General features: G+C 44.0%; 3 protein-coding genes across 4 annotated transcripts in view; 2 read left to right on the top strand and 1 right to left on the bottom strand.

Annotated features, from left to right (window-relative positions):
- LOC105433751 (elongation factor-like GTPase 1) overlaps positions 1–26,046 on the bottom strand; it is a 33,106-nt gene that overhangs the window by 3,712 nt on the left and 3,348 nt on the right. For both annotated transcript variants that reach the window (XM_011649199.3, XM_089070639.1), the window contains 2 exons: positions 25,690–25,812; positions 25,279–25,427 (listed from right to left, as the gene is read on the bottom strand). In XM_011649199.3, the coding sequence (XP_011647501.2) occupies positions 25,279–25,427; positions 25,690–25,812 (272 nt within the window). The remainder of the gene's footprint in view (positions 1–25,278; positions 25,428–25,689; positions 25,813–26,046) is intronic.
- aos (protein argos) lies at positions 2,194–5,833 on the top strand. The gene is made up of 4 exons (XM_011649197.3): positions 2,194–2,780; positions 3,660–3,880; positions 4,138–4,309; positions 4,537–5,833. Exons 1-4 carry the CDS (start codon positions 2,658–2,660, stop codon positions 4,780–4,782), a joined length of 762 nt encoding a protein of 253 aa, XP_011647499.1. The 5' UTR covers positions 2,194–2,657; the 3' UTR covers positions 4,783–5,833.
- Positions 8,771–26,027, top strand: dsx-c73A (doublesex cognate 73A). The gene is made up of 6 exons (XM_089070658.1): positions 8,771–9,462; positions 13,479–14,298; positions 22,504–22,758; positions 23,787–23,937; positions 24,065–24,187; positions 24,300–26,027. Exons 2-6 carry the CDS (start codon positions 13,624–13,626, stop codon positions 24,380–24,382), a joined length of 1,287 nt encoding a protein of 428 aa, XP_088926784.1. The 5' UTR covers positions 8,771–9,462; positions 13,479–13,623; the 3' UTR covers positions 24,383–26,027.

Below are 26,046 nucleotides of genomic sequence, written 5' to 3'. Positions count from 1 at the left end.
AGATTTCTCGCGTTATTTTCCTCGCGATCGATAAACCTGGCCGGATCTTTCGTAATTTCCGATAATCAATTTTTTTCAAGATAAATTTTTTTGAAAAACAGGTTTACATCTTCGTTTCGAAAAAGTTCGACCGTACGTTATGTACGTTATGTACGAAGCGTCATGTCTGTATATATCTTCTCGAGGATATACGTATACAGCGAGTTCGTGTGTACTTTCGGGTAGCATTCCGAGGATTTGAAGCTAAATCGTCCGCTTACAGGCGCAGGAAGTAGGAGGGAAACGTAGCCGTTAGCAAAGAGCGGCGCCCACTCGATGCTCGAACCTGTTGCTGCTGTTGTTGCTGTAAACACCTACGTGTCGACAGTGTATGCGCGTGTGCGTATGCGCGCTGTACCGTGCGTGCGTGCGTGCGTGCGTGCGTGCGTGCGTGCGTGCGTGCGTGCGTGCGTGCGTGCGTGCGTGCGTGCGTGCGTGCGTGCGTGCGTGCGTGCGTGCGTGCGTGCGTGCGTGCGTGCGTGCGTGCGTGCGTGCGTGCGTGCGTGCGTGCGTGCGTGCGTGCGTGCGTGCGTGCGTGCGTGCGTGCGTGCGTGCGTGCGTGCGTGCGTACTGCGTGTCCCCTGGGGTACGGTGCGTAGGTATACACGTGCGGACAGGCGCGACACCCAAGTACGATGTATCGTAGATACGTACGTTCGCACGTGGGCCGAGAGTACGTGCCCAGGAACGAGACGATGTCGTCGAGGAGAGAAAACTGTTGCTTGCATATCGAACGAGAATCACACGCCTCCACGAATCGCTTTTGAAAAACAAATTTTCCTTTTTTTTAATTGCATTCTTTCATCACATTCTTTCTCACTGCTGCGGGAAAATTTATGGGAATTCTGCCTACGCCCTAACTATAAAAATGTAGTCGAGGAGAATAGATTTGACGCGGTCAAAAGTTTCAATTGACAATGCAATTCAGTATAGTATAGAGTACAAAAGATTTTTCCTGACAAAAATTTTCCAAAGATAATTTTTTTCCTTTCATAAATGTTTCCCTTTTTCTTTAAAGCCTTAGAGATTCTTAAAGGAAAAATGTTCAATACGAATAGAATTTGTTGAATTTATATTATTAATGCAAATGAGATAATTAGAGAGCAATTTAATCGAAGGAGCAGCTCTTTCACGCGTAGATCGCTCCGTTCATAATCTACGCATATTACGACTATCTCCTCGAACAATCACTAGATACGCACAACGAGCGATTAATTATCCCCTGTCGATACCCCTGTGTATACGGGGGGCATCCAGTGCCATTATGCTTTCGTTCGACAAGATTTCCAGGCTTAGGGACATCCGGTACGGCTATATGGAACGATGAGCGAGCGATCTTTCTTTTTACTAACGCCATCCATCCATCCATCCATCCATCCAACCAGATTCCCTGCGTCGTCGTGCGTCTTGTCTCTCTTTTCTTCTTTTCTCTTTTTTTTTTGTTCCGCATCTCGTTCCTCGTCTCGCACACCGCCCTTCTTCTTCTCGTCATCGTCATAGTCGGTGCCTAGCCTCGGCTACCTTCTCCTTCTCTTCCTCCTCCTCCTCCTCCTCCTCCTTCTCCTCTTCCTACCTCCTCCTTCTCCTCCTCCTCCTCCTCCTCCTTCTCCTTCTCCTCCTCCTTTGCTTTCGTGTAGTATGTCCATCCCGAGTGCCAGGTGTCATTTTCATTGCGGCCGTGCGAGAAGCGAGAGACGCGTGAGAACTTCCGGATGGTTTACGGCGCCCTTCCGGTCCTTCTATTATCCCATTTTAGTTTACCACCGTTCTCTCTCTCTCTCTCTCTCTCTCTCTCTCTCTCTCTCTCTCTCTCTCTCTCTCTCTCTCTCTCTCTCTCTCTGTGTGTGTGTGTGTGTGTGTGTGTGTGTGTGTGTGTGTGTGTGTGTGAATCCCGCTGCTGCTATATCAGCTTCAAAAACTTCCTTCGCCTTTCGTTCCGCTTCATCTTTTCTTTCGCTCATAGAGAGCCAACGGAAGTGGGATAAAGAGATGTGTAGGGAAGGCCGAGCGAGGGAAGGATAATGCAGACAAACATGCGATTAACAATCGGAAGCGATTGAAATCGGAATATAATGCCGAGATGCTGAGATGAAGATTTAGAGCGGTAGATTTAAAAACATCCCGAGGGATTTCAAAAATTTATCTACCTGCGCGAACGATTATTTCGAAAAATCGACGTATGCGACGCATTAATAAGACTGTACATGTAAATTTATGTGTACATTATAAATTTTCATATGAAAAGTATCATGTTTAGAAAAGATATAGATTTCATATCTTAAAAAAAATATTGCCTTCTATAAGCGTTAGGTTATAAAATGTTATAGAACATTGTTTTCTGTAATTTGTTAGCTATATTGGAGAAGATTGCAAACGACGATATTATATTTAACAAATAGATAATTGTTCGGAATATCCAAAAGCGCTATAGATTTTTAAGCGAACAGATATTCGAAGGAACGAGATGAAGGAGTATTTTTCCCTGTAAAAAAAGCTACTCAATCCATTGTGCCATGACGAACGATCATAGTAAATAGTATAATAGTAGAAGTAGCAGTAGCAATAATAGTAGAAAACTACAACTGGGGGAGCGACAAAAAGACAAACGAGATGAACGGATGGTCACAGCAAAAAGTCGAATGCTCACAGTCGGCGGTAAAACGGCGGAAGACCATTTCCTCGAACGTTTCTTCGCTGAATGGCCACGTTGCTTCAACTACTTGGACTCACGCACTATCGAGGTGCATCTCGATAAATACGTTAACAGAAACCGCGCGCGTCATCATTCTCGTCGAGCGTTCTTTTCTTCCATTTCTTTCTTATTCATAAATCCGTATAATGTATTCTCAAAGAGACATCGACGGATTGGATTTGCGAAAGCGGATAATTTTGTAAACATCAATAAATCGTAAACTCTTTAGATGAGCGTTTCTCCGGTTTTGAAAACTGTTAAAAAAAAAAAAAAAAAAAAAAAAACTACATTTAAGATACAAAGTAATCAAAAATCCAGCGAAAAAATCTAATGACAAGTTTTGGCAAGTAGTTTCGAGATTTCCGTGGTCGCCTTACAGTAGTTGACGTTGTCGATGACGATAGGCCGGACAGGACGTACGCGATTGCCTCAATGAATGGACTGGCAACATCTAAATAGTCCAGTTATAGCAGACTTTGTATCGCCGGCAGAAAGAGCGGATATACTTCAGTTACGAGTCTTGTGCGCAATCGTCCCGTTTATTTCATTAAGCACTGCGGTCCCATAGCGCGACACATAAGCCAGCCGCGTTCAGACGTTTATTATTACGCAACAGTACAATCGCCGCGCGATGTGTAATCATCCTACTAATAATTCCGTTACCATACCCGAGAGACGAACGCGCGTCTCTAGATCTATTTATTAACAACGTAGAGATTTCCCGAGCCGATATCGGTCAATTGACCGAGCACATCTGACTCGACGTATTTGCGCACGTCGTATCACGCGCTGACGCGAAAAAGAGAAGAAACAAAGTGATAAAATCGCTATTCCACAACAGATTGGCGAGACAATTGAATTTCCACGAAAGGCAAACGAGCGTTTCAATCGCTTTATTAATGACGCGGGTGCTTGTTTGTTTGCGCAGAACAGCGAGAAGGAGTTACCGGAGTGCGCGGACCGGAGCGAGGTATGTAGCAAGGTGGATTTATATGGTGCACCGTGGATCGAGAGACAATGTCGTTGTCCGAACGGCCATGCCTGTCCCAGCAGTCTTTACGGGGACGACGGACACACGATCGTCGATAAAACGCGCCGCTACAAGCTCTGCGAGCCTGTGAAACGACTTCCCATCTGTCATTTCTTCAAGTTAGTTGAATCACGACACGCATTCTCCGCTGTAACGCGGGCTCGACCGATTTCACATTGCATTATTAAATTTCATGTGAAGATCTCATTAAAAATTGTTGATATATAAGTTTTATCTGCATAATAGTTGGATGAGATTATTCTACAAGTTTTTCATCAAGTTTTTCCGTAGACATAGAATTCGAGTTACTTCTCCGCGGGATAGACGACAAGCTATATACATTCGCGTCAAAATATCCTCATCTTGTCTATCGCAGGGACATTACATGGACATTGGCACCCGGAGGTGGCCCGGCGAACGCGACGGTACAACGAGTCTATTGTCGATGCCGGCCGAATAGCGTGACGTATCTACTACGTAGGCAACCTCACAGATCGCCAGACGGAAATCAAGGCTTCGTTTACGCCTTCGCCTGTTCTCCGCAAAGCGTAAGTCAACTGAATGAACGGGAGAAAAGGAATACACGAATTATTTATCTTTACGATGCACTTTCCAACGAATTTCAACGTTAAAATTATATCCTTCGATATCCGCCGATCTTTGCCGTGCACGTTTGCCGAGCACGTTTTTCCTTCGCCTTTTCCTTTACATATTCGGCTGAACCGAGTCAGGAAATCTATCGTGGAGTCAATTTGCTATTCGTCTGTTCTCGTAGAAACTACGATGCCAGCACAAGGAGCCCTGTCGCCTGTTCACCGTGCGCAAGAGACGCAACTCGCAGCTCGAGGAAGTGAACGCCTCGCCCCTCTGCCAGTGCCCCCGTGGACATCGGTGCCCACGACGGCACACGGATCCCGGTTCCACGCCGGCGAGGTCCTACGCCGGCGTTCTGGAGATCAAGACTTACAGCGGCTACTGCGTACCGTACCGCAGCTACGAAGAGATGACCTACGGCATCTGAGAGACCACGCGCGTTATAGAAAAACGGCCTTCCCCGCTCCCGCTTTCGGCACACATCGACGGTAGCGGCAACAAGGAAATCCAGGCTGTCTGCCAAACGCAAAATCCGCCCCGCACGACAACACCAAGCTTTAACGGATTTACTATTTTACCATACCATACCGTCTCCCCATAAAAAGAAAGAATGGTTAGGCTCCAGGAACTACGGCGAGTTCCGTCCGCCTTTTCAAGCGCATAACAATTGGCCATTTGGTACCTGTCGATTGTCGAGAAACGTTGCCGTAAAATCGAGAGGCTATGCGCAGTTTTCAATTCCCGAGCGTGGTGACGAGCGCGCACGTTCGGATGCACCTTCCGTGCGAGGGAGAAGCTCATCCAAACGATTATTCCTCCGAATAATCTTTCTAAATCTTTTCTCCTTTCCTCTTTTTTCCCCCCATCTCTCTCCCTCGTTTTTTTTTTTTTTTTTTTTTTTTTTACCTCGAACGAAACACGAAACACTCGATTGCTCTTGATTCACGTTTCGCGGACAGGAAGCGTCTCGCGTAAGAAACGGGAAATTAACATACGTGTCGATCGATCGGCTGTACCAGCCATGTGATGCCGTGCCATGTACAATCTCCAGCGGCGTTGGCGAATATTAAGTGTAAAAAGTAATGTACAGAAGATATATAGAGATAAGAGAATCATGCCCGCCTACAATTTTGTACAGTATATTTCGAAACGATCGCCTCGTATTCTCGCAATGTAACATGGGCTTCAGTTGTCGCGCCCCGATCGCGCAACAAGGGTGACTCCTTTTTCGTTTTTCTTACTACTACCGATTTTTATATCGCCGCTTCGTAAAATATTGCAGAATAGTCGCAGCTATCATCACAATCACTGTTTTAAACTGTTTTAAACTTGTATATATTCGTCTCTGGTCTTCCGAAAGTGTTCTCATTCGGGGAGTATATTGTATATGGTAGCATTGCAAGACGATTCGGAAGAGACTCTCTCGATGTTATTTGTTACTTTTATTTTAACTTAATAAAAAAAAAAGTATATGTGTGTGTGTGTGTGTGTATGTGTCAATGTTATTTATTATTACAGTTTCCAATCTTTCCTTCTTCAAGAAAAATAATGTTCAAATAAATGAATTTAAAATCAGTTTGCTTACACATTGCTGCGACATAAAAACATGATAAAATGATAAAGAAGTGATCTATCGATCTTCGAGATTGTTGTGAATGGATGCAGGTAAGAGGTTAAGGATAAGGACGTGCAAAACAACTATCGTTCTATCGCAAGTCGATAAAGAAGATATCGTTATAGCAACAACATGGTTTGTTAATTATACAACACGTAGATTTTAGCGAGATATGCTGTATCGGTAACGAATTATTTCAATTTAAAGCATTAAAGAGATTTTTTTAAATTTTGTCATAATAAATTTTACTAATTTGTAATTAATCAATTTGATCACTGTGTGTTCTCATACGAGGAACACACGACAAATAATACAACAATGTTATCTCAAGTTCTTTTAATTAAAATGTAAAATTTTTGGGGGGATTATATATCATTAAAGTTAAACCAGCATTTTAAATAATATTAATTTCTCTTTCCCATTAAAGATATCGCTCAATTCACGAAAAGGAAGAGTAAGGAAGAATAAGGAATTCGTGTAATATCTATTTCGTAGAATGCAATAATGGAATTCAAAATCGGATGCTTTCCATACAACGCAAGTGAGTTCTCCTTGCGCGAGCACAAAGGAACTGGCGCTCTCCTAGACGAGTTATTCTTTGGGTAACTTGGCACAAGCAGAACGCGAATGGACGTCGGAAGCCGTGAGTTATCTGTGAGAACGTCACGGTCCATCACCCGCGACTCGCGGATGCTCCACTCTTGTTGTGCACGTTACCATCTGCATGGCACCGTTACCGCCGCACCGCGCCGTCTTGATTCGAGTTTCCGAATTGAGTTCTCTTGCGCGGCGCGCAAAAATGCGCCGAAATGCGCGTTTGAACGAATGATTAAAAAAATTGAGCGACATCAAATTAATTCGCGACCTTTATCAATCGAGAAATCGAGACGCCGCCGCCGCCGCCGCCGCCGCCGCCGCCGCCGCCGTCGTCGTAGATATTGCAGATAAGAAGCTAGCAAGTAAACTCTTATGGTTCAATCAATTGCAATTTCAAATACGATATAAATTATTTCAAGTAAAAATTAAAATAGAATGTAACATTATTTTAATTTTAACGAAAATATAATTGGATTAAAAATAATATCAAAACTCTCTGCAAAGTCTAGTAGCGTCAGTTATTCGTAATGCAGTAATGTAATTGCTGCAAAATTGCTTGCATGTCCAATAGTCCTCGTAGGATTCACGTCTAACTTAGAAAGTGAACTCTCTCATAAATATGAAAAGGGTTCTCCTCCCAGTAAAAATTTATTCGAACATCGCGTGTTTTCATAACGACGCCTTTTATAGACATTGAATATCTTTGTAATCACGAATCTCTCTCTCTCTCTCCGCGAATCCTCGTGTGGATCCTCGGGCCATATGCCCGGGGAATATTGACGATTCTACATTCGCGAACCGTACATCTTTTCCGACACACTTCTCACGGGACTTTTTTTACTACGCGTTATATTCGTTCCTCTCTTTCCGCGAAGGCGCGAACCGCACTCGCCTCATTTCGAGCGCAAAAACCGACTGGAGTAAAGAGCGGGTCAGTTTTTCCGATTCCTAATGGTCAGCTGGAGGCTGGAGGCTGGAGGCTGATGTTCCCGTCGATGGAGTCGTCGATATCGACGCTGAATCTCCCCGACATTCTCCTTGCCGTTTCGCGGCGAAGAAAAACACGCGAACTATGGCCGAGCGATTCTCCCGAGCGGTTGTTGCGCACCGCAGACAATGATTAGCGTCCACGTCAAATTGATCTTATGCCTAACAGATAGCCGCAGACTTTCACCGAGGTGAATCGCGCGCGGCCGAGAAGAATACACGTTCGATCTTTGGAGAAAGGCCCCGCGCGCGCTGTACGTGTTACTCGACATCGTGTCCACGATGGAAAAATCGCGATAAAGCAAGAGCCCACTCGACGATGATGGCCACGAAGTAATAATCGTGAGGTATGCTCTCTCGCGTACGCGATTCGTAAAAATGATCATCGGTGTGCTGTTGAATTTACAAGGAGGAAACATGGCTCGACACGTCGACAGATCGCTTCTCTCTGTAGGCTTCAACTTTCTAAAATAATTCGCGATTTATGTTTACTTGCTAATTAAATCAGTTAAATAAGCAGTAAGACTTGCCTCTACATTTTCAAGTTGTTCTTTTTTTTCAAGTTTGTTAACGATTTACAGACGAACGAGAGAAAAAGAGAAAGATAAATCCTTATCCATCATCTTTGTTCCATTATTGACGCATTTTTATTGACGTTGACGTATTGACGTTTCCATCCATTACAAATAAATATATATAAATCAATTTATAAGCCCTATACGAACAGAAAATGAGCAGAAAGTTTCTAGCTTTAGGCTGCGAAAATTTCTCTCTATTTGAAAGGTGAAGATACGTGGGAGTTCAGTCGAGGTCTAATAGGTCTCAATGTAATGTTCCCAAGATCAAAGCAACGGACAGCCGATAGCTACTTCAAAGAGCAGTTCTCTCAACTTGTAAATATCTCTCGTGATTTCCAATTATACCAAAGAAAAAGAAGAAAAGGAGAAAAGAAAGCAAAGACACGCGGGACTTCTCTCTCTCTCTCTCTCTCTGTCTTCTCATAACTTGTCACTAATATCAATTAATAGTCCGCAAAACCACCTTCACGGTTGATTAAGAGGTACTTGGTCCAGAAACGACCGGTTCTAGCCGCAAAACTCGCCCGCGTCTTTCATCGGCTGCTTTCCGGCGGGGCCGAAAGACGAAAAGCACAAGTAAATCCCGGACACAGGCGCTAACCGCGCGATGGATCCGAGGTGGGCACGACGAGGGGAAGCGGAGGGAAGGAGAGTGGAAGGTGGATTGGCGGAGATGCAGCTTAGGATTCCGAGTATACCCGAGCAGTTTCTGGTTGGTTGGTAAGTGGGACTAGCGGGGACTCATAGGCACGTAGCGTCCTACGCGAGGCCGCAGTCGGGCGCAAACCCCGAAACAATCTCATCGCGGGTTACCTTCGTCCGTCTACACCGGCCTCCGAGCAGCAACGACAATCTCGACGACGAGAGAGTATCAGCCACCAACAGCGGCAGCGACAATCTCGCAGCGGCAACCTCACTCGCGAGCAGAACGGTCTCGGAAGAGCTGCGGAACGCGGAAGAGGGTGCGCAAGACAGGACGTGCAAGACGGAATTTCGCGATCGTCGCGATCTTGGGTGCCAGCGTTGAGTCGTCATCGCGCGATCGTTACGCTGTCAAACGCTGTCCCTTCTCACCCGTCCTCGGCGATTCTATCGGTAACGTGCACGGAATCGTAGAGGGATTTCTTTTTGGAAGCGAAGAAATCGACGCGGCATTCGATTGGATTAGAGCCGACTGCCGACTGTCTACCGGCTTGTCAGTGGCGCGCGGGGACCGCGAGAAGTACGCCTTTCTTCTTTCCTATCAGAGATCGCGGTCGAGGTCGCGGTCAAGGTGGAGCGAGGACGAAAGTCTAGGTCGAGGGTCAAGTCTACCTACGCGCCATACGAGGTATGATCTCTTCATGTTCCTCTCTCTTTAAATATTTATGAGGCTGCGGAATAAGATGATGTATGAGAATTTTTGAAAAGGTATATCTCTTGAGAAGACCGATTCATTTACCTGTCCATTTCTTTCACTTGACGCATGATAGTTTATACGTTTATTTGCATCTTTAATATCTCCTCCTAGTTTTCATCGAATCAAGTTCCTTTAAAGTCAAAACGACATTTATTTATTTATTTATTTATTTATTTAATATAATATAATTAAAATGGAAAATTATATATTCATTTTTATATATAAAAAAGTAAGAATAAAATATTAAACGTAAAAGAAAATTTTGTCATCTGTTAATTACTAATTTAATTTACTACTCGTTACTGTTCGACAGCAAAATTGTTAAATAATTACGGCTTTGAGAATGAAATGATTGCTAGCTTTCTTATCTCGTCTCATAACTACAAATCGAATTGCTGGTTATGATTTATCTCGATTTCGTGTCGACAAATTCACGACATCGTGAAGTATATAAATTAACTGAAGAGATGATTGAGAAAAATGGGAAAGTGCATCGTAGACGCGCGTTCCTTCTTATTTACGTTTTTGCGGATAATGTTCGTTCGACGTCAATGATTCCGCCGCGAAGCAGGTAGATACCGAAGGAACAACATTCCGATCGCGACCGCTGACTTTGCTCTTCGTACTTCCGTTACAATCTACGTGTCCAACTACCGGGCGCTACCGATGCGAATCGTGCTGGTGGGTGTATTCGTTATTCGAATGTCTTCTTCCAGATAACCGCGCCTTCCTCTTTCTTGTACGTTCTTCCTCTTTCTCATATCGAAGGTTCTTTCCTTTTTCTCAGGCAAATGTTCCTTCTCGGAAAAGGGAATGCAAGGGAGGAGGGAAACGCAACGATGATATATTATTATCGCGGTATCTCTGGCGGATCGTTCGTGGAAAGAACAAGCCGATTTTCCACCGGAAAAGGGAGTGGAATCATTCGTATCTGCTTTCGCGCTTTACCCCCTCCCTGCCTCTCCTCGATTTTTCGTATATATTCTCAAAATAAATCAATGTAGAGTCAACAGAATTCGAGCGGTTTGCGTACGCAATTTTCACATGTTGTCTTAAAGAAAACAAGGAATATACATGGCTCGTGCTCCTTTGATGTCGCGCGTTACACTGTGACGGCAGCCTCCGACCGTCCGCCGTGGCGAATGACGCGACGAACCGCGAGGTACAACGAACGCGAAGGCTACAATGAGGAAAAGGGCTACGCAACGCGTTAAGCTAATTTAACAAAAAGATCCGTTAGATGGTTACGTCGTCGGTCAGAATGACCGTTGACGCGAGTCGCCGGCTCTCTTTGTCTTCTGGTTGCGCGGAAAGTCGCCTTTGAATCGCGCGAGATCCTTTATGTGTCGCGCGGACGCACGAGAGGTGAAACGCGAATAATTTTACGAGGTCCGTGTCAAAGCGTTCTCTTTTTCTTTCTCTTTCTGCCGGTGATTATACCCATTGCTAATCGCACGCTCTTTTGTATACGCTCGACCGCCGCACGCTTTCCTTTCGGTCTCGTTAGTCCGACAAATTGCCGAAACAAACGCACGCGTATCGATCCGTGAACATTCGTTTTATCTGCGCAAGCAAATTAATGCTCGTTACTCTCGCGAGTCGCTCATTAACGGTGAAATTATTCACCGCTCGCCTATAACGCCACGTGCATCGAATTGCTAATGCGACAGAGAGAAACGCGTTTGAGAGAGAGAGAGAGAGAGAGAGAGAGAGAGAGAGAGAAGACACGCGAAAAGATATGTAATAAATTAAATTGTGTAATTTGATCTACTGTTTATCTCATTATTTCTCTTTTCGATTACTATCGTTGCACAACACCGTAAAGACAAACGTTCATTCTGTCCTATTTTATTAATTTTCTGAAATTTCTGCGTCACATTCTAGATCCTTTTCTCTCTTTATGAAGAGAATAATTTAATTGTTGCATTGTTTGTATGCGTAAACGGCCGATGTGAACGCGAACATTAAAAAACTTGGTTCGCGGTTTAAGCGTTAAGCGTGGCAACGCATTCTCCGCCCGCTACATTGTGCGGTTTACCGTGACGAAAGAGGAGAATGGCAGAAGGTACACAGGTACGAAAAATTCGCGAATAGCGGACAGTTTCCATTGTGCGTAAATTTTATCCACTGGAAAGCAATCGGGCCTCCTTCCAACGAATAAAGCTCGGATGTAAATTAAATTAAATTTCGTTGAGAAAGATGCTCGTAAGATTTAACGACGATCAGCGTGTTACACTTTCGAGATTCGTCGATTTCGATCGTAACTCAATCGCGTCCTTTATCGCGCGCGTGTCTATCCACTCGAGATGATAGCGTTTATTCTCTTTTTTTTTTTTTCTCTTCTCAGAGTCCGTGTCGCGTTGTCGCTTCCGTTATACCTGAGACGCGCATCCGTCGCAGGTACATACTCAGCAACGTGAGATACATATTCTAATGAAGCGTAATGTCTAACATCTGATGCTCGAAGCGTGCGATGTCCGCTTGCGCGCGAGCGCGAGCACGAGCGCGGGCGCAGTTTGATACGGCCTTGCAAATGCAACGAGATAACGGCTCGTATGGTCGGTTTGTACCGAATGACCCAATTTCACCAGTGTCGTATGGCATACGTGCGATAACTGTTGCGGCACAAGCACCGACGCGCGGACAAGATCGAGCACGTGAAAGGAAAATACGTAGGCAGGCAGGCAGGCAGGCAGGCAGGCAGGCAGGCAGGCAGGCAGATAAGCGGTCAGACTCGCCATGGACCGATGCACGGACATCCAGGAAGGCGAACAAATAAACGCGTGCCTCTCCCAACTATCTATCCATCTTCTCGCCTCACCTAATTTCTATCCGTCGACACAAATGTTTCGGATAAGAAGAACACCACTCGGCTTGTGTGACCGAAAAAAAAAAAAAAATCGAGATTGGTAAAAAAAATTTTATCCAAACGTAGAGCAATCTCGGGTTCGTTGAAAGGGGCACAGGTCAAGGAGAAAAAAACGCTACAATTGAAATAATACATTTCATATTCATATTTGTTTCGTATACATCTCACGCACAACGGAAGTTCTAAGCGATTTCCACCCATCGTAACGCAACGTTAGGTTGCAACATTCTGGTCACGAGGAGGATTTCCCCACCTCCGGTCTATCTCTCCGGGTCGAACTTGACACGTAGCAATTATATCTCGATATTTGCATAATTTCATACGAACGGGAAATTGTGTTTCTTCGTGTTATTAGCTTTACGCTATTACGCTCGAAAGAAGATCACATTTCATTTAGTTGCACAATACCAATGTAAAACGTGAGCAGATGGAAAATTATAGAGGAAAAGTACATGATAAAAGAGAGACTGAATTATGAGTTTGATTTAACATTCCCGACGAAATGGCGCGTACCTGAGTTCAACATGAACTTCAGCCGAGCTCAGAAAAATCTAATTACCGTTGCAAGAGCGAGAAGTTTATTCTGTTAAGGCCATTTCGCAGTGAACATTCGGATAGGATAAATGGAGAATGTGCGTTACGTTCTATATTATCGCATCCGCATCGTGTAATCTCTCGGCAAACCGCAAAGATACGCGATCTGTAATCCTTTCCCTCATTTGACATCGATGAGGAAAAGCGAAAGCGATTTGATTTTTCGAGGGAAAACGGGAAGAGAAACGGGAAGAGAAAAAAAGAAAAGACTCGGTGTAAAAAAGTAAGCGCAAAAATAAAGACATCGGATTCTATCTTGTTTTGAAAAACATCTTCCATTTCTGAAAACTTGCTTTAAATAATCCATAATTTGCCAAATAATCCATATTGAATTTCAATATATTCAATTTTCATAATATGATATATAAATTTACAAATAAAATTCTATTCTGAATTTTTCGACACAAATTAAAATCATTTATATCAAGTTAAAAAAATATACAACCCATGATAATTACTAATATAAATTGCATATTTTTCATAGGTTTTAAGCGATTCCGATCTGAGGAAAGCGTCGATCGCTTATATAAAATAAGCGATAAAAAGAATTCCTCGAAGGAAGACACCTTGCGTTGCACGCGAAAATACAGTAGCGGAAGCGGCTATTTTCCGTAATATCGATACTAAGGATGCGGGCTATCCAGTGTTGCGTTTGCCTCGCGTTGCTGCTAATGACAGCGTCGGCCGTCCCGGCATCGTCGAAGGGCGACTCGATCAAAGTCAAGAAAACCACGTCGATCGCGCCCGGAGGAGGCAAGAATACATCCGTGATTATCGTGACGGCAGCATCGAGGCCGAACGCCACGTTACACTCGTCGTCATTCTCGTCAAACGCGGCGACATCGACATCGACATCGACATCGACGACGACGACGACGACGGCGACGGCGACGGCGACGGCGCCGCAGACAGCTGGCACATCCGCCACGACGACGCTGAAATTACCAGCGACTTCGTCAACGATGATTGCGGCAACGGCGTCGGCGACATCGACGGCGACAACAGCCGCGTCGTCATCAGCGGCATCGTCCACGGCGAGTTTCTCGATTCCGCAGGACGGCTCGAGTCCCACCTACATCACCGAGACATCGCCGAGGATAATCTCGCCTACTCAACACACCGCGGCCACGGTATTGTCATCGAGAAAATCAGCAGCCTCCGCAACTGCCGCCGCCGCAGCCGCCGCCGCTGTCGCCGATATCACGACCACCGCACCTTTGACATCGGCCAAGGAGACGCGGGAGTCGCCCGGAAAGATTAGACCGCAAATCAAATTGACAACAAATTACACCACAACCAGCGAGGTAAGCATTAATTCTAGTAACCGATCGACCGACCGACCGACCGACCGACCGACCGACCGGTTGACTGCCCCAACTCTACCTGCTGCTTTCCAGTCGTGTTTCTCGTATTGTTCCGTTTTGCTTTAACTGCCGCCGGTCTTAACTATCATCGGCACAGATTCCCAGCTTGTAATCGCCTTGCATGATGAATAGTCGCGAGCTCAACAGAATATCGAGTCCTAATTGGCTTATACGTTAAGACGGTCGGCGCGCCGACGTACCGCCGCGAATTCCGCAAAATTTCGCGGCGACTGTTTTATACAGCCTGCAAACGCGAAGTGATTTTCGAAACGTCGACATACTACACGGTTTAACGTAAAGATTGAGGCAGCGTGTCATCCGGTGAATTTCGCTAGAAAATCAGAAATCGCCCGGAAGATAAGCGAGGAAGTCCTCCGAGAGAATAGCGAGGAGAAAACCAACGACGGACGAGAGAGAAATATTCTCTCGTCCGTTGCTGTTCATTCACGTCTCACGGCGCCGTTTCACGGAACGTGGATAAGTTTGTAATACGTTTCATTACGTTTTATGCCTCGCCCCGTAACTCGGATAATTCCGTAATTAGAGTTTCTTCTCTAATGTATGTGATGCGAGAGAGATTAAACTTGAGGTTCGTTCGAATAATATTCTGCAAATCCAGTAGAAAAAAAATCGCAAACAGTTCTCATAAGCGCGTCGGCATCCCACAAATTATCCCAAGTAGATCGGAAAGGAAATACGGAAGAGCGGGGAAGAGCGAGCCAGGAGAGAACGAACGAGGAGAAATTTATTACTTAATAAAATTCACGCTTATCGAACAAGTTCGGCTTGTTAAAAAATAAAATTCTTGAGACGCCGAGACGGGAGACGTTCCTTTCTTCTCTTTCTTTTCTCTCTTTTCCTTTTTCTAACGGAAAGAAATGCCAAAACTACTACTCGCGTGCCATTCCTGCTCGCTCCCTCTACTTTAGTCGAGCGCAGAAAAGCGTGTACCCGATGATGCGCGATAGAAAGGAACCCAGATTCGAGTTATACAGCCGACATGGAGTATCGTATGGGGTTTGAGAAAAAAATCCCATATAGGTCGACCGAGAAAGTAGCGTGTGCACCGTAACGTACCTCCGCGCACGTAGAAAATACGTATCTAATGTGCCTGAGTCAGACGACAAAGTGTGGACGAGTGTGGACGAGTGTGGACGAGTGTGGACGAGTGTGGATGAGCGAGGACGGATATGCACGTGCAAAATGGCAAAAACGAGAAAGTAATCGGCATTCGGATACGACTGGACGTCGTACGGGACACGTCGTAATTATCCAAGTTAATCGAGTGTGTGCTGTCTTGGTCGCTTCGTTCGCGATAAAGCGAGAATGAATCAGGCAATTGGGTCACACCTTAGGCGAATCTTTTATAGCTAAGGGGGGAGAAATCATTTCTTTTTCTTCCCTCTGTTTTCCTCGCACACGCACAGCGCGTCCTCCGCCGCAGTCGGTTCTAATTTACATGTCTTGTGTGAGATCTCGTACGAGATCTTCCCCTCTCTCTCTCTCTCTCTCTCTTTCTCTCTCTCTTCCTCCATGTTCACCCAAGTAACGGCGGTGCATATCGATGGTATATGAAACCGTTGAGTCATTTACGATGAAATAAGCGAACATAACGCGTCTTGATTACAAACGAACGATTTCGTTCCGCGGAATACGGTAAATGTGCGCCGCGCTCGCGCGCGCGCGCGCGCACGAGGTAACGGGGTGCGCGGAGTCATTAATAATAATTAAGTATTCTAGCCGTATCCGTAATAACCGCGCGAACGCTAATGATGGCAATGCGTAAATTGAGTATGTAATATCTCGCGTGATGGAGTTATCTGTCCTGTCCGGCGACGGCGGGTCGCTGTGCCGGGTTACGACGCGGCGTATGGCCATAGCGAGATTACACGTACACTGAAAGAAAGCTCATTACGCGTTACCTTAAGAATCGCCATCACGTCTCAATTTGTACGGACGACGTTGCGTCGCGCCATGCGAACGGTGTCGTCGCGCGAACGGTTACGTCGACGGTTACGTTGGTTGCGTCAAAACATATTCCATTTTCGATCGTGCATCGCGTGACGCGTTCTCAGCATCGCGCTAAATGGAATAGATTAATAGAGAAAGGAAGAAAGACGAAAGGAATCTCCTTCTAAATAAGAATAAGATATGCGTCTAATTGGGAGTAAATTTAATCAACTGCGGTTTAATTAATTCCCCGAGTCAGATGGTAACACACTCGCTGGCGGGTGTGATATAAATAGAGACAGGAAGAAAATTCAATTAACCACGGCTTAATTATCCGTGATTAATTGAATTCGCTTCCTCTACCCGTATCGTAGCGGCCAGCGCTACGATCTGAAGAGAGAAATCGGAGAGAATCGCCTATAAGTCGCGATTAAAATTAAACCACCGATATCGATCGAAAATCATCACCCGGCCGATGGGATTTAATTGGTAACGCCGTAGCGCGATAATTCTCCGCTTCGCGGAGAAGTCGCGTCGTTTTGCGCGCCACGGCAAACCGGTATGAACCGGAATGAACATACAATGTGCGCGCATGTGAAAGAAGGACTCTCGGCGCGTAATTGCGGGTTGCGGAGGTGATACGAGTCGCACCATTCATCCCGATATCGAATGAAAATCGCTGGGAACTGTTCGCGTGCGCGCGAACACGTGTGCCTCAACGGGCATGCCGATTTCGCGTATGGGAAATCGGATCTAGCGTATGGGAAATCGGATCGCCCTCGTCACTAGGGCGGGAAAAGTCAAGTGAAACGGTGTTCATTTTTCTTCATGTGTTGGAAGGAGAGGAGAGGCTTCGCGAGAATTAACTTGAGCAACGGTGCGTCTCTCCTTTGTACGTGATTATAATTCCACATTTCTTCGGGACGGGACGGTGCGTGCCCCGATCATTTATACGTTTTCGCATCGTGGGGGAGGGAAGGAAGCGCGCTTGGTCAGACACGATTATTACACATAGTGCACATGCGAGTACATCGATCACGGATGTCTAAAGGTATAACGATCGTATTATCTTGGGCGTCCATTGTCATGCTAAACTCGGATATGCGCCCGCTCGACATCGATGTCCAAATCCCTAATTTTACGGCTGCTGTAATCGGCCGTGCTCTGTTTCCGTCCGTTATATAATCCTCTGGTTGACTTATTATCGCACTCGACAACGCCATTATCGTACTTTCTTCTTATTCTCCACCGAACAATGACCGGAATCGTCAGGACTTAACATGCGCGTTAAGTGTCTTGTCTTAATCGAAAATAATATTTATCGAGGGCAAACACCTGGCTGATGTTACCCCCACCCTCGACTAGCGGTATAAAATACCGACATCCTGTATACGTGTAATGAAACTATGTTGCAAAATAAAGTGGGCACGCCGGTCGCGGTTATCGTGGAACTTCCCGCGCGCAGCACGCTTTTAGGAAGGCGTTATTTTCAAACGCCTATTTACGATGCAGATCGTAATTAGCTCGAAGTAGAACGCCGTGAACGTATTAAGATTAAAATAATTTCGCTTCCTATAAGGAACGAATAAAGATTCGTTATTACCCGCGGAAATGGATTTCTCGGTTCTCGCGCGGTCACGATAAGTTTCCGCGAGTATTTGGATGCCGCGTCACGCGATTACACTCCTGGCTGCTGTCCATTTAGCGATTGGTATTGTAGCGATCGTATTCCGACGTTTACGACTTTTAGTCAACGGCCCGCAGCTTAATACACGGGATGGAAATAGAGAATCTTGCTAACGGTCCCGAATAGGAATTTTGCCTCTCGCTATTACGCGCACTTCCGAGTTACGCGAGTTAACGGAGCGTCGCACCAACTGCATGCTTTTTCGTGCAACGAAATTATTAATTTTAAAGTCCAAATAAAAGTACGTAAAGTCGAGAACGAAAAGTAACGGAAGTGGTCTTAGTCATCGTTACGGAATTTCTTTGATATTCGGAGATTTATTTATCATCCTGACGCACGTGCTTAAAGCGCGCGCTATTGATCCACGAAAGTCACTCGTCAAAATAACGCCTTCGCATTAGCCAAGTCAGCTTAACGCGTCACGTAATAACACGCGCGGTTTCGGTATCCGATATTTATTGCTTTCACCGTGAGAGATTAAGTAATTCCGCATCTCAGGAGCGCCTACTAGAAAGTGCACGCCGTAACTGAAGCGAGTAAGCGGACGACGTCGCGTTCCTCCATTGAAAAATACACGCGTTATCCTTTCTATTTTTTGTCAAATTTTGTAAAGCGTTCTCTCTTCGTGTAATCGTGCGACGATATGTCGGAGCAACGATAGCCACCGGTTTCGTGTGCGATAATAATAATAATAATAATAATAATAATAATAGCGCTGGATACTCGATGGCATTTCTACACACAGCCGTTGTTGATCTAACAAAAACAGCTGTGAAAAGAGCGCAACGGTAAACGGACCGTTGGATTCTTTTCCCCGAAGGTTAATAATTGTATTGTAAGGATCTCGGAAACGCGACATCCGCGACGGTTCGTCACGACGAACGTCGTGATATCCGAGGCAGACAACCGCAGAAATTACCCATCGGATAATGACCGTCTAAATCCTAAACGGACGTACGATACCGTAATTATGATCATCGCGTTGTACACGAGGCGACTCTGTTTGTACACCGCGATTTACGACATGTTTCCTCCAGATTTCACGATACACGCGGTAATCTCAAAGAAGACACCTTTTTCGTTCGTTAGCGATAAAAAAACTGTACTATTTCCGGACATCATTTTGATATATTTTTTTTTTTTATTCTTATGTTACGTTCTAGAAAATATATAAAATTTTTTCATATTTTACATCGATACCGCTTTAATTTGTTTTATACGAATGTATAATAAATTGTGAATTACGTGTGGCTTTCTAAGTAATAATCATCAAGATAGATAGCTTTTGTGGATTTTAAATCCCAAGGTGACACTCCTCGCGAATTCACGGCGATCATGAAAGCCGTTTTTCACATTAATCGATTCGTTTAATCAATCATCTCTGGCTTAAAAATTCGCGCTCGAGGATGCCCGTTGCACTTCGCAGGACGCCGATGCATTAACTCGACGAATCTACAAATGGCGAAAGGAGGGCGAGCGTTCACGGTCGTGACGCAAACGGATCAGCCGGTGCTAATATCGGTAGTGGAACGTGACGATGTCGAGACGAAAAGAAAATGCGAAGGAAAATAAACGAAAAGACCTGGGGGAGGAAGGAAAAGGAACAAGGGGGAAGAGAATAGCGGGCGATGGGCCGGTATCGCCACGGACAATTTACCGCGGCCTATTCCCTGGCTTTAATCGATTCATTCCGTGTGCTACTTTGCGTTACGTTTGTCCACAGATAGTAAATTCAAACCGAGTATGCATTTAGGCGGAATGAAAGACCGCGAATCAATTAGCGGTTTCGCTTTAATCGTAACGCCTACCGACGCGACGACTCGTCGAAGAAGCTATGAGAAAAGAAGCTTCTCGCGCGCTTTCTTCGCGACGCGTGCAATGAAACGAACGTTAAATATGTAAATGTAAAAAAGATATTCTAAACGAGCATGTTACAGTAATATTTTTTATTATAATGATCTAATTATGTTTTATTTCGTGAGAGCTCTCTTTCTCGTGAATCAGATTAAGTCTCATTATGCTTTTATAGTTTTATTTACACTTGTTTTTATTATTTTAATTTATTGACAATTATCTTACTTCTAAATCTCGAATCTATTAACTCTCAGTTATCGGTAAATTATCCGAGAAAATCGATGTTTTTATTAAATAATGCTCGTGATTTTAATCAGGTGCCCTCGGAACATAAAACCCCCGGGCTATCTCGCATTCTCTTGAATACTCTTGGTTTACTCTTGGTTACTGACTTTATTATCCAGACCTATATTTTCTTCATCTCGCCGCTTCTCTCTGAACCGCTATGCTCGCGAACGACAAACGGATGGACTTTTCTACAGAGTAAATACTTAGGTATGTGGACATGGGACCCAGGAACGGAAAGAGATGAGAGAGATGAGAGAGATGAGAGAGAGAGAGAGAGAGAGAGAGAGAGAGAGAGAGAGAGAGAGAGAGAGAGACCGAAAAGAATCGCAACGTCCGAAAGAAGAATTGTGCAAAGTAAATCTGGCAAAATCTGACTCCAAGGCGAGGTACTCGAGAGAATGCGATCGCGTTTCGGTCAACGACCGCTTTATAAACGAGCGTTTTGTAGCCCGAGCTACAAGTGGTGAATTACGCGGCACGCGATGACATTATTTTCGAAGTCGGGCGGTTTTACGCCTCTCTCTTTGACTCGGTCTCGGAATCGCACGGGTGACGCGGATCGTTTATGGTCGACGGTAGCATTATCATGGCGCGGACGACGGCATATCCCGTTCGGAAGTGCCGAGAAAAAGATAAAGAAAGAAGGAGGACGCGGGCGAAATTCGCGAGGATCCCGTCGCGAATCACAATTAGCGCGTTCACCCGTAACAAGTACCGCGAGAGAGTGCGCTATCGAAACGGGGCATTCGGACACGCTTCTCCGCAAAGCCACATCTTGTCAGCGTTCTTCCGCGAACCATCGTCGTGGTTTTTCCCTTCATTCATGCTCGACCGAACGCTTTACCGCAGGATGCGGTCGATTCCCGAGACCGAGAAGTACCCGACCCTTTTCTCGTAGGGACACCGCTGGCTAAAAACCGCGCCGATTAGCGGTCGCACTCCTCACGTTCCCGTGCGAGTTAGAACCTTCTTGTTTCTCCAAAATGTATGGGAAAAGAAACTGTACGGAAAAGACTTATTTACAACCGTCGTAAGCCAGATATTTCGAAATCTCAATTTCGACGTATGATAAGATTGGCGTGCCGCCATAATCATTCTTGTCAATATTTGATTTCCCTCCTGAGTGACGAAATCTAAATTCCAAACGGGCAATTATTTATTTCTCTCTTAATCTCTTGAGGACTTTAAGGATCGAGGCAAGATGATAGAGGCAAGACGACAAAGACGAGATATGCCGTAAAGAAGAGCGGGACCAGGCAAAGGCAAAGAGGGCTATCGTCGACGGCGCATAGTCTCACGTTCCAGGAAGTTGGCTGGCGATGGATATCCGCACGGATCATCTTGTACTCTATCGATACAGCGTTTGCCTCCGCCTGGCTCTGTGGCCTTTCTTTCGTCTTCTCTCTCAACTGAGAGCGGAGCATTCCGCTCTTTTTTTTTTTTTTTTTTGCATACCTTATTCCTCTCCGTAGTTCGCCTCGTTTCTAACAATTTCCATCACGCGATTGACACCGTGTAACTTCCCTCCCGAGATAAATACCAAATCCCATCCCAGGAGATCGAGACTTGTCGCTTTTTGAGATCGTTCATCTTGTACTTGGAACTGTTGTTGATAAGCAGAAAATTTCCGTGACGCAATAGATATCGATGCCTCTTTTTGACACGCGCATGAACTTTTTTCGCATAAGCCGACACTTGACAAGACCTTGACTAGACCTTTATGGTAATTAGAATCTAGTTAGAAATCTTCTTCGAATCTTTCGTAATTTACATAGCTTAATTAAGCAAATGTGAAACAAGATCACATTAAGGGAAAGTGTAAATTCACAGAAGTGAAAAGCCACACAATCGTCTCATGACATAGAAATATTATTCTTAATGAGGTACCATGTGGGACCTCGTTTACGACATGATTATTATGAAATAATGATGTACTTATTCGCAATTAGACTTAGATAGATCTATATACCGTCGAATTAAGAAAAAAAATAACATTTTTTTATAAATAGATCAAGTTCTCCGGCGTGTAAACGTCGCTCTTATTTCCCACAGAATTTCTCGTTCCTAAAAAAACATCGAAACTCGAAACGAGTGTTTATTCGTGATTGCGAGAAGGATGCGAACTGGGAAGTTGAGTAAACACGTGTATTCCAGCTATGTCAATCGAAAGAGCACAACGATGTTACTTTCTAGGAAGACACTTCCTTTAATCATAGAGTTTTGCTCGAAATCGGATCTACTCGGGATTATACTCGGTACCCGGAAGATCATTACTCGTCACGCCCATTCCTCGTAAAATCACGCGATATATTATTACACGCGTTTTTTATTGCCAAAGTGCAAGGCCTGTGTCGACAATTTTGCAGACGGGGGTACGACTGCCGGAGGGAGCGAGCGCGGCGCTCGCAAAACCGACCAAGTATCATTACTACCCGCACAATCAGCATATCTACTTGTTGCCGGAGTGTGCTGTTCAACAGGTGTGCAACGCCGTTTACGTCCGATTAAACTTCACGCAACCACTGTGTGCCTGTCCCGGAAGGTACCGGGACCCTTGCAGCGCATCCTTGGACAGCGACGATCTGCACACGACCGAGCTGGTGACCGATCCGCGAACCAAGGTCAGTGAAGACTCTCCGGTGAGAGAGCCGAGGGAACGTGTCACCATCGCTTTGTACTTCGAAAGTCTATTTCTATATAATAGTCATTATCTTTTTGCTCGACTGCTTTTATCGATTGTCAAGAAAAATCCGAAGATATCCATGCGCGATTTGACGAAATGATTCTCAGATATTTTGAACAGCTTCTCTATCGTAAGAAACAAGAGGGAAAAAAAAAAAAATCACGTGGGAACGGCTCGCGTTACTCATTTATGTTGAAACTACGCGAATCATAGATAAAAAACGAATGTGTGTACGATCAACGAGTTTCCGTTCAGGAAACTACAAAACTAAAAGTTGCCGTTCCTCCAGCGCGATGTTTTATTTTAACGTTTAAAACGTTGAGCTATTACGGAAACGGTACCGAGGCATGGCGCCATTCCCGGCATGACCGACCGGCTCTCTCGGAGAAGCTCGGACGTTCTTAAGACGAGTTTCCTGTCGTGAGAAAAACTCGTTCACTTTCGTTCGGTGTATCAACCGTGACTTGCACACTGATGAATCCCTGCTCGAAAAGATAATTTTAGGAGCGAGCTTAAATAAATTCGTCGCGATCATTCCGCACTTCTAAGCTTAACGCTCTCGCGTAAACCGCTTTCGGTACGTAATTCCAATCTCGTTCGTCATTTTCTCGCGGCTTTATTATTATAACGTACCGTAAAGCATAGCATATAGCCGTGCGATAATACGGCTTTGAATATATATCCTAAAGGGATATTTTCGAACCGTGCGATATTCGGAAGAGATAATCAATATAATCAATGATCCCTCAGACGAGCTAATCGCACATCACTCAAGTGACTTGATAACGCTTCATCTTAAGCTATTATCTTTAAAATTGCTCCGTTCTAACGCAACGTGACACATATCCCGGCTAACGGGATTACGTAACGCACGGTTTATTTAATCGGGAAAGAAGAAATCTGTAAAAAAAAACAAAAAGAAAAAGAAAAATACGACATCACTCATTGTGGCCACGCTCGTTCCAGGCCTTGACCCTGGTGAAAACGTGCGAGCCGGTCGCTGAAATGCGAGAGTGCAGAGCATCGCGGGATTGGTCCCTGTTGGCACTGCAGAACGTGCGTACGGGAAAGTCTCACTATCTCGTGATATGCCGATGTCCCGACACAAACATACTCGGTGAGCAAAAAAACACCAAAATTTTTAATTTCATTCGATCCGATTTCTAACACTTAAATTCAGCTCTCGAATTTGTCAGTTTAATGGACGTGACGAGGAATCATAAAACTTTTTTTTTTTTTCGCAGAGGGTCCTATGAGTCACGATCAACCAACTTATGCCAGCGTTCCGGGCATTCGAGTATACGGAATGATGTGCGTGCAAGGAAACAGAAGGGGACGACCACTACGATATTCGCGCAGTGTTTCAGGCACGCATCCTAAATATTATCATATATCTTGTTACTTTTTTTTTTTTTCTTATTTCCGATTTATCAAATGCGAATTTTGTGATTGACATGTGATTTTGTGTTAATTAAACAGGATATGCAGAGGACGAGGAGAAGCCACGTTTCCCTTGGCACAAAGTGCGACAGCTGATGACGACGCCGTCTCTTTGGGAATAGTTTCGCGTCGCGATGTCCCACTCCACATCTGCCATCGACGAATTTACACGTTAATTTATAATACTATTATATTTATAATTCTCTCTTCTCTCCCAGCCATTCGAATCCTACAATCGAACTCTCTTCATTTTCCCATCATTTCCCTCTTATCACTCCCACGCTTTCTTAACCCTCGAATGGGCGGACTATAATATCGTCCATAATTTTATATCGATGAATTACTTTTGCGCTATCAGGCACGATAACTATTGACTATAAAAAATAAAATAAGAAAGAAAGAAAGAAAGTAGGAAAGAACTTTTAAAAACTATGCAAATGTAAAAAGTGTCCATACGAGGGTTGATAGATAGGACAAAATCGCCTATGTGACTTATTTTCACTCTTTACTTGATTATTCGTTTTAACTATATTTATTAATCATGGTTTTTATGTTATATTAATTGAGTAATGTAATTTGAGTTAATTAATTAATTACATGCGGCATATAATTCGACAAATATGAATTATGATGAGGAAAATGGATGGTTTTGCCGCCCATAACAATATAAAGAGCTATCTGATCGTGCGAATTTAAAGAGATAAAAAAAGATAGGAATATATATAGTACCTGAATTTTGAGACAAAATTTTAAAATTTATATTTTTTTTTCTTTCATTATCAAGTAAAATATTCAGTAAAATATGCTACTATATATTCCGAAGGTATTTGTTCATTGTCAGCTTAGTCAACTCGCGATGTTAATAAAGCGATTCGGGAAGGCATTCGAGAGGCATTGATGTAGATACTTTGAGTCATGCATCTACGATTACGTGACTTAAGGAAAGCTTAAGAGATGCACGCGCTTGATTGTATTTAACTGCTATACGAGAGACATAATATTATCTATAATTACTCACCAAGAACATCAGAGTTGACTAAAACACTACAGCTATACATTGCCGTCATCAATCGGGGGTGTCGTAGGCTGATGATCCGTCGACAAGCTTCTTTACACGCCGACATTAATTGACCGCCCAAGTGTCCCTGGCTTTGGCCACCAGAATCGCTGCAACAATTCCATACACATACATTTTATACTACACATTTTTAATGCATATATTTGGCATTTATTAAATTTTCAAACAGTATATAACCCGAACAAATATAATTTAATTCCGCTCAATATAAGAAGTCGGTACTGACATGACTAAAATATATTTTTAAAAAGAAGTCAATTACAATGCACATATATTTTTTTATAAAAATAATCATTAGTCATGATTTTTATGTCAATTATTATTAACGCAAATATTTATTAATGTATTTACCTTTGTGAAGTATCAAAGATTTCCCACTTCTTTAACACAAAACAAACGCCCATCATAGGCTCCTCACACAAGGGACCGGCTAGAGTAGCGAGTTGAAATCCGTTGACTATGCTGTTATCATATCTGAAGAATTATATTAACATATTATTACCATTCGAAATAAGTTTCATGGATGTAGTCAAAGTATATGTTTCATTTATATTTATTTCTTGCATTACATATTGCACTATTTATTATTGCGTTAAGATTATATTAATTTATGTTCATTGCATAAAATATAAATATCTGCTCGTCTATTTCAAACGGGATATGTACAATAAAAAGCTTTTGCGTCAATATCTTTTTGAATGATACTTA

The sequence above is a fragment of the Pogonomyrmex barbatus genome, unplaced genomic scaffold (assembly GCF_055798465.1).
Source record: "Pogonomyrmex barbatus isolate J1 unplaced genomic scaffold, ASM5579846v1 scaffold10, whole genome shotgun sequence".
In the NCBI taxonomy this organism is placed as follows: Eukaryota; Metazoa; Arthropoda; class Insecta; order Hymenoptera; family Formicidae; genus Pogonomyrmex; species Pogonomyrmex barbatus.
Note: the sequence above shows the minus strand (reverse complement) of the source record. Positions and strands in the feature narration are given on the sequence as shown.